This window comes from Gossypium raimondii, chromosome 5 (assembly GCF_025698545.1).
Source record: "Gossypium raimondii isolate GPD5lz chromosome 5, ASM2569854v1, whole genome shotgun sequence".
Lineage (NCBI taxonomy): Eukaryota > Viridiplantae > Streptophyta > Magnoliopsida > Malvales > Malvaceae > Gossypium > Gossypium raimondii.
The window spans coordinates 56,206,181-56,216,176 of NC_068569.1; the positions used below are offsets into that span (position 1 = coordinate 56,206,181).

Below are 9,996 nucleotides of genomic sequence, written 5' to 3' on the forward strand. Positions count from 1 at the left end.
TTCTTTCAAATCAAATTGTTCTCTTATTTTTTTCAATTTTTTTTGTAAACTATTTTGATTTCTCGTCTCTTTCTACCTTCGCTATCCATTTTTTCCCCCTTTCTTTTGTTCATCGTTTCTTGCGCCACCTCTTGCCATTTTGTTTCTATTCCTTTGTGTTCTTTTATTCCATCGGTTCTGGGTGCCCGTCTGTTTGTGCCTTCACTTGCGTTCTTGTGGGTGGCTATCGATTCTGCTCTCTCATGCAATAGTGTTTTTTTTTTTTGGGTATTTGTGAGTAAGTTTTGTAGAGTTTATAAAGGTTTTTGGTTAATGTTTTATTACCCTTTCGAAGCTTGGGTTAATACAGTGTAATATTCACTGTTAGGTGCTAATCAAGAAGATTGGAATTTCCCTCCTACGAGTGGGTTGTTTTAGGGGCTGCTGTGAAAGTGGGTAAGTATGAATGTTCAATTTTAGTTGGAATTGCTCATGTTTGTGTTTTAGCCAAGTGAATGGCTCGGTGAGAATTGAGGAATTTCGGATTGATTTTGGGCGATCTATTGTCGTTTTTAGGTTTTCGCTATCTCGTAGTTGCATTCACGCAACGAGCGAATTAGGTGAACAAGAAACCTAGAAAATAGTGAAAGACGAAAGCTGAAATTGAGTACTATCGACGCCACACTGCCGTGTGATAGACCGTGTGTGACACGGTTTGGGCTATTTTGGGCCATGTGGACCACACGGGCTGGGCTATTTGGGTCGTGTGGGAGCAAAAATTAAAATTTTTCTCTAGGGCCGTACACATTGCTTCGATCGGTTGTGGACCTTCCGTAGGGTCGGCATGTGATTAAATATACTATAAAACATGAAATTTGATCATATGTTATTATGAATTTTGATATCAGTAAATGTACCTGAGATGTCATATGATAATTCAAATTGAGTGTGACGTCAAATACGTACATGATTTGCATTTGAAATGTTATGCATGATTTCTATTCTGTCTATACCTGATTCTGGGGTGGGATATATTATGTGGAGGAAGTGTTTATGAGAGAAGCGATTTTTTACTCATTATATTGGTAGCACTGCTGCGAATATTCTGAAAAGTGTCATATCGACACTAAGTGATGTGTAGGGCTGGATGGGTCTTTAAGACCCTACATAATGTGTAGGGATGGTTGGAGATGGTGTGTAGCGGATAGGGGTAAGATTGTAAATTTGCATATGATTCTGATTCTATATGAGATATACATTTGTATCTGGTCTGCTATGTAATAAATCTAAAGTTAAATCTGCGATTCTGTTTTCTTTTAAGTTACATATTGAGTTATGAAAACTCATTTTCTTTGATTGTATGCTAGTTTCAGGTAACCCTCAGACTTAAGCGAGTCAGTGCGATGGGAGCTCGGTTATATCCACATTTTCGTAAACTCAATTTATTTAAATTTGACTTATTTAAAGTTCTAGTTTAAGAGTTTTGTAAATTTTGGACTCTCTGGACATTTAGGATTATTTTTGGTTTGGATTTTATTTTTGATTTTTGCGTGATACCGGTAAAATGATTTATCGAAAATGTCTATTTTTCTGCAAACAAATGATTTCAAGAAAACAAACCTGGTTTTCCAAAATATAATGGTCTAAGAATTTTCGCTGCAAAGTAACTAATTTTTTGAAAACATAATTGAACATGGATTCAACTGCTAACTAAGAATAATTTCTACTAAATTGGAGTTTTCTTTAGTAACAGAATTTGTGCTATTTTTCAATGTTTCTAGAAAGTTAAATCTTCAACCATTTTATATAATCACTCCAGATGCGCCCATAACGTCTAGGCTAGAATCAAATCAAATTTCTTGACATATCCTACATAGAAAATTTGTAGTTGTGCTGCTAGAATAGATTTGGTGGGTATACTGCCAGAATTGCAGTAAAACTGCTAGAGCACACTTCTCCATCATATATCATATCCTACCCCAATGCACATGCAAAAACATACCAATATCTCATGTTACATGATCATAATGAAACAAATTTATTAATGCTTACACAAGTTTCATTAAAACAGATTATGTCACATAGCCTACATAGAGTTTTACTAATCAGAGTTATGCTTTACTAACATGCAAACATTTAGATTATGTATTTCACGGTCTTACTAGATTACAAAATATCTACCTACCTATTTTCAAAAATCTCACTTTTAGCCAAATAGGGGCCACAAACTACCCAAAATAGGCCCACACTCTTGTGTGGCCCACAGACCTTACTTGACCAGGCCGTGTGGCCCACGATCTACCACATGGCCTACCAAACGGCCGTGTGACCCACACTACTTCCCACAGGGTTTACCACACAGTTGTGTGACCCACATGGTCTACCACAAGGCTTAACATACAGTTGTGTGATGTACATGGTCTACCACACGACCAACCACACGACCGTGTGATGCAGTCTGCCAGCTTCGATCACAAAATTCTAGATTTTTTGTGATTTTTTAGTGTTCTCGGGTTAGAAAGACACACATGAACACTTTTGGTATGTTGTCTCAACAACAAAAATTTTGGAATCCACATACGAAATCCAAATCGAACCAATTAACTAATACACATACTAATACAACCTAAATAATCGGTTCCTATAAACTAAACGAAACTAACCTTTAATTTGAACATTTAAACACTTACCCTTGGAGAAGAACAAGAGCCTTTAACAACACTTAACTCACTAGAGGATCATTGTGTGTCACACAATATTCCTTTATCAATACAAGAATGTTCAAACTCAACATTAAAACAAATTAAAAGTCCACTTAACTCCATGTGAATTGAAGAAGAACACCACAAAAATATGGAAAAATATGAAAACCACAAAACACAAGGAAGAAAACAGAGGAAGTGACTGCAAGAGAGGAATGAAGAAGAAAGAACAGTAGAAGCAATTTTTTTATCAGCCCAAAGTTCATAGGAAACAAAAGAAAGAAGGAAGACTGTGAAGGTTTATAGGAAACAAACAAAGAAAGAAGAATGTGAATTGTACCTGCATACTACTGCTCACTAAGAATTTGAATGTTACCCACATACTACTGTTTTGGGGGAACATGAAACCTAAGGACAAGTTGAAGCCTTATCATTAAACCAGAGAAATATCAACAAAATTCAAGGAAGGAATCAAACAATTGAAGGAGCTCTAGCACACAACCAAAACACTTAACTACTGAACCAAATCAAATAAACCCATAAATTATAAAATTTTGGGCGTTACAACTCTCGGTTCACTAACCCAATTTCTACTAACCCGGTTTTTGGGATGTGACAATATTTATTTCCCTAAAAGAAAATATAAGCACAATAAAAAAAGGGAATAGAAAATGGAAAGAGTCCAAATCAAATAAATACACCTCCATATATATATCTTATCATTTCGAAAGGGAAAGCACAATAGGTCCAACATGAAACTCTCTTAACCCAACCCTTTTGTGGATAATAAAAGCATTTTCTATTAATGTACTCGAGCATTGTCATTACTAAAAATAAAAATCTTACCCTATTAAATTCAAAATTCAAAATATGAAGTTTAAATAAAATGGGAAGAAATTTACATTTCATTTTATTAGTTACCTGGAATCATGTTTGTCCACGAAATTAATGAATATGTTGATGCTATATCCTATAATATATTTATATCAACTAAAACTGTAATTCATAAAGGTTATTCATCACAAAAAAATTATTAGGCAAACTAACAAAACAAAATAATGCCTAAAAACAATGACAACTTGAAACCTAAGTTTCACGGTTTCAAAATGTTAGCTATTAAAACAAGATATTTAATTTAAAATAGAAAAAAACAATATATAAGTTAGCTCTCTCTCCATTAATTTTAAGCATTAAAAAGTAAAGAATTCAATAAACATTTGTTACCCTTATCTCTTTGATATTAGAATAATTTCAAATGGAATTTCGGGGAGTAATCTTTGTTAGTTTTCTTATTTTTCAACTTGGAGTTAACTCCAATGCCTTTTCAATGAATGATTTGATAAGCAAATTGCCAGGACAACCAGATGTTAATTTCAGGCAATTTGCTGGATATATTGATGTGGATGAAAATGTCGTTGGTCGAAGTCTTTTTTACTATTTTGTTGAAGCTGAAAAGATCCCTAACTCAACCCCTCACTGTTTGGCTAACTGGAGGTTAACTTCTTTGAATTTTTTTATTGTAGTTTTTGATGTTATGCCGATTTTCAGTAGGTATCCTATATGAATAAGTTAGATAAAATTTACTATGCTCAAGCGAAAGCAAAGGAAGCTAGGGCTTGACCCCATTGGTTAAACGTTACAAATGCTTTTTAGCCTTTCCCAAAAGCTTAGAATTCAATTTAATCCCCTTTTGCCCCTTCAAATGGAAACATTATCACTTTTTGCCCTCGTTAGAAAGTAATTATTCAATTTAGGCCATTTCCATGCAAAGATTTTAGCTTTATCTCCATCCCTAACACAAAATTTATAGCCTTTCCCTGATTATGATTTTTCCTCATCTGGAAAGCCATACGTTTAAACATATATTGAATACTTGTCGAACTAGACTAGTCGTTACGTTAGATCGAACCATTACTCTATTTTTCTAGCTTTACTTAAGTCTAGCTGATAAGTTTGTTTGATTACTCACATATAATAAAATCTTTAGTGTAATACTATTCAGGACCAGGGTGTTCTTCAGTTGGAGATGCCTTTGGAAGTGTTGGTCCTTTTATTGTTACAAAAGATGCTCATGGTCTCCAAACAAATATCTTATCTTGGAACAAAGGTTGTCTAACTTCCTACGCTTATCTTTTATTGATATTTTTTTTGTGTGTATATATATCATGTTTCATTCTTATTTTTTCATATCCATATAAATTTATCAAAATATATTAAATGTTTTAGAACTATATATAAAATGTTACACTACGTCTCGTTTTCATTATTGTGATTAAATGAATTGCATTGTCTTTCTTATATTGTTTTTTTTTGTATTTCTATATCTATATAAAATTCTGTCAAATATATGTTTCAGTATCAAATCTATTGTTTATCGACTCCCCTATTGGATCTGGATGGTCGTATTCAAACACAAGTAGTGATTATAATAACGGAGATGATAGCACTAGTAAGATCGTAGTATATATTCTTCATTATTAATTAAAATAGTTTGGATATTATATATATTGATAGTTTTCAATTGTTTGTTTCGTACAGATAAAATATTGCTTACATTTATGCAAAAATGGTATGAAAAATATCCAGTCTTCAAGTCAAAAGATCTATATCTAGCTGGATCAAGTTTTGCAGGTGAACAATCTCTTATCTTGTTGTATACCAACATATTTTTAATACACCAAAACATACTTAATGAATAACTAAACAAAATATAATGCGCATATAGTCTTTTCTATCTATATATTGTACTTTATTATTTACATATCAAGATTGCAACACTTATATTTTAGATTCAAACTCAAATAATTAATCAAATTTCTTATTAAATTAATAATTTTGTAAAAATAATTCAAAAAATATAAATATTTTCATAATTTATTTTTTTGAAACATACTTCTCTAATTGAATATGTCAAACTAATTATTTAATAGAAATATAACAATCAAATGATCTTGTCTTAATACGAGTTATGGATAAGTCTCTATGCAACAATACAAACAATATAAAATGTTAGTTACTATAATTAAATTTGAGGATTTTATTTCAGGACACTTCGTACCAAATCTTGCTAATGCTTTACTCGACGACAACAAGCAATCCAAACAGTCGAAATTTAACCTCAAAGGATTGGTTGTAAGTAAAATTGTATCTAATTAATCAAATTTAATTGCCACTTTAATATATATTTGCATAAAAGGATTAGTTAGAAATGTTCATGCTTGAGTAACTTGCCTAATTCGAGAAGGCTTAGCTTTATTTTATTGGATTAGGATACCGACTTCTATGTTTTTGATCAAGCCATTATCACTGTTATTATTGTTCATTAGGTTACATCATAGACAGTACATTTTGATTTAAATTAAGCATCCACACTATCATAAAAAAAATAAAATTACGCTGAAATATTCGGGCCTAGATAAAACAAAAATAACATGTGTTGCAGCTCAAATCTCCCGAAAACATGGTTAGGTTCAATTCAATGTTAATTTAAATATTTTATGGTGAACTTTATTTTTTTTAATTGTAACTATTTTGAACAGCTGGGAAACCCAATGCTTCGTAAAAAGCTAGACGATATTGCAAAAATTGATTTCTTTTTCTCTCGGGAGATGATAAACAGCTCGTTGTATAACGAAATCAAGAAAGAATGCAACGCCATTGATGAAAATAATTACTTTTCTAGCATCAAAACCACTTGGAGCACAAAATGCAAAAACCTTGTGTTTGAGGCCGATTTGGCTGCGTTCAAGACCGATGCTCATAATTACTCCCCACAGAAGCTATTTGATGTGTTTCGCCCTCCTTGTGCTGAAACTGAGCAAGATTTGAACTTAGGAAAACAGGTTTTCATTTATTTCTTTACATTCCTCTTACTTTACTTCAATTTGAAACTGCGAATAACATACGTTCGTATAGAATCGAATTAACTGATCAACCGAGTAGAGCTAATTTGTGTTATTTTCTTTTATTGGTCATAGCAAAAGCATAAAACTTTATTTTTTGGTCCAGGTTCCTATAGTTAGCACAGAAGTAGACATGTGCCATCCATTAAGGGTGCAATTTTACTTTAATCTCCCGGAAGTTCAAAAAGCTTTCCATGGGAATCAAACAAACTTGTCATATAGATGGAAGGGTTGTTTCACGTAAGTTCTCCCTTAAAATTTGAAAATAATTGATGTTTTTTTTTTCCAGATATGTTGATATAACTACTTTTTAGAAATTATTTTAAATTCAAGTTTTAAGACTCAGCGGTCAATTTTCCTTATTTCCATATTGTCACCTCTTGTTTTGGTAAAATAAATAAATTACTTATTTATTGAGGTGGATGTTGTGTAAAAATTGTTAACCGTAAAATTTTCATTATATGTCACTCTTATTTATTTAGAGCTAATTTTAAATACAACGAAGCTGATAAGGACCTTGACATGCTTCCTGCGCTTAAAAATCTTCTTCAACTATCCGTTCCCATTACAATATTCAGGTTGGTATTGTATTTGTACGCCCTACTTTTTCCAATACTTTCTTGAAATAAGTTAAATAAGTATGAAGAATCGAAGTGAAAGATTTTGAAAAGAAATTCTCGTGCCATTTGACTGATTTTTTATTTTATTTTATTAATATGATTACAATGTTATAGTGGAGATCAAGATGGTATAATACCGATAGAGGGAACCTTACAACATTTGGAAAAGTTGGCCGAGGAGTTAAACATCAAGTTAACAAAAAAGGAAACATGGAATTTTGGAACCAAGGTTTTATGTTTACACATTTAATTAAATATATTACCTTTTTTTATATATTATGATTAGATATATTTAAGCATCAAATTATCCACCTGATATGGTTACCAATTTGGATCTAAACTTGAACAAGAAATTTTAAGTGTTGACTCGATTGGCTTGATTAGCGCATTCAAGGCAAGCTCACACTACTTACCTAGTTCAATGGGTTTGACCAATACATTCTAGGCCGTGAACAAGATTTTTCACAAATTTTGGGCAACTCGTCCTGAATTTTTATTTAAATATGAAAATATTAATGTAAACATATTTTATATTTACTAAATAGTTAGTCGAGCCAATAGGTTGGCTCGAGCTAACTTAATCATAAAAAAGTAAATATATTAGAAGAAAATAATTTTGCAGCATTTCATATATATTGAACAGTGGAATGGGTTTTCTTTTTTACTATTTATATTTATAAATTTCTATTTTAATACAATAAACTTAACTATAAATATTTAACAGGAAGGAGGGTTGAAGTATGAATTTGGGGACTTACTAAAATTCTTGACGGTGAAGGGAGGTAATCATCATGTTACATCTTCTCGACCATCACAAGCGTTTTCTATTTTCACAAGTTTCACAATTAAATGGATGCATTGAGGATTGGTGATGAAACTTATGGAGCACACGATCATGATTCATGTTGAATCCATTATTCACCATAATAAGACTTGTCGTTGTAATAATTTATTGCGATGACATGTATTATTTTATGATGCATGGACATCATAAATTTTTATATTATGCAATAATATAATTAGTTAAATCATCTGAAATCTAACGAATAATTATTATTTTAATAAAATCATGCAATTTTCATACATGAAATTAACAAATAAAGAGAACTCAACCCAATATGCGTAACAATTTTTTACTGATACATACTCTAAAACAATGTGAATAGTAATTTCTTATATTTTCTTGATCATAAGTGTATTATATAAATAATTACGAAAAAAGATGGAGTAATACATTTGCGTAGTACTTATTATAAAAGACGATAACAATATGTACACAAAACCCTTTTCCCTTAATCTCTCCTACAAAAGAAAACTTAACCTTAGATTTGCGTTACTGTGTGATTGGGCACCGCCTTCTCCCTTCTATTACTTCCCTCTTTATTTTACTTTTTTCGATTTCCTTCGTTACCCCTTGTCGGGGTGGTTTTGGAGCAACAATTTCGGGAAGCAACACGATTGAGCTTGTTTCATAGCCGAAGTCTCATCTCCTGCACTAGGGTGCTTGTTTTCATTACAAAGTCGGCATTGTTGTGGAAACATCAAAGAACAAGATGAGTGTGCTTTTTTGGCACATTGGGGTGGACAAAAAATGGCTTCCAAGTTTGTTGTGTCTTGGCCTTTCTTTGTCCTAGTTCTTTTGTTCGACTCTAGTGTCTCCCTTGTCTTTTAAATTTTAGTTTTGCTTTAGCCCTTGGGTTGTAGTCAAGAAATACGACCAGGTTGCATACATGCAAGAGAAAGGCTTGCGAATGCGTAATGACTTGATGCACCAATTCTCTCGAATTACTTTCCTCCATGCATTCAATAAATTAGTATAAGAAAACCTAGTCTTTGCAGGCCTTATTCCAAGAGTTATTTTGTTCGATTTTCGATGCATTCTACCACCTTTTTATATCGCTCTGTATTGTCAAATGCTTATGCAACAACTTTTACTTTAATGATAGTTTCTGTTCATTTGTTAAAATTACACAATTTCCCAATCCATGTACTTAAACAAGTATCAAAATATGTCAATAACTTCATTTCTCCAATCAATTACGCTCTCTTCTTTTATCTTCATTTCTCAATAGCTCAACTTCTCTAGATCAAGTAGTCAGTATCATACTAGTGGATGCAAGGTTTTTGTTTTGGTAACCGTACTAGTGTATTTTATGTTTTGTTTCAGCCTTATTGTTGTTTCTTAAATATATTTTCCTGCTTATATCTTAGTTTCTCGATAAAATATATTATATATGCAAATATACCATAACAATATACATTTAACAATTTATTGAAATATATATATTTTTAAATATTAATTGCATCCAATGATTATATTTTATTTCTAAATGTAACTATAAAATAAAAATCTTACTTTTTAAGACAAAATAGCGTAAATTTTTTATTGAAACTGTGAAAATCTTATGCCAATCGATATGTGTAACACCCCAAACTCGGCCTAGACGTTATGGCTGAATCTGACGATGTCACATGGTAGTGCTTTTTGACAAATATGTCGTCGCTAAATCCCCTTTTCTATTTAACCCTTTTTTTTCATTTTCTTATGTTAATTTCAAATCGTGTCGTTCGTTTCCAAAACATTATTCATTTACAAATCGTTATTAGATTTCCAAATGTTTTTTTATTGCGGAAGCTTTTAAACAGTTTGCGTATTCGTTGTATTTTTGATAAAACATTAATTTCATTTGAAAACCCGAGTTTTACCTAATACTAGCAGATTTAAATCATAAAACCATATAAAATCTAAATTTAAACCAAAATCCGTAAAGGCCATAATTACAGCAAACTACT

The 9,996-nt window shown here is 31.8% G+C and overlaps 1 protein-coding gene across 1 annotated transcript; it reads left to right on the forward strand.

Moving 5' to 3' along the window:
• Positions 1 to 3,890: 3,890 nt before the first annotated feature.
• LOC105768521 (serine carboxypeptidase-like 44) lies at positions 3,891 to 8,238 on the forward strand. The gene is given in 11 exon segments (XM_052631013.1): positions 3,891 to 4,145; positions 4,147 to 4,175; positions 4,684 to 4,788; positions 5,038 to 5,130; positions 5,220 to 5,312; positions 5,728 to 5,813; positions 6,221 to 6,523; positions 6,690 to 6,823; positions 7,066 to 7,161; positions 7,318 to 7,432; positions 7,928 to 8,238. Coding segments are annotated over 11 exon segments (1,401 nt in total). The 5' UTR covers positions 3,891 to 3,936; the 3' UTR covers positions 8,066 to 8,238.
• Positions 8,239 to 9,996: the final 1,758 nt, after the last annotated feature.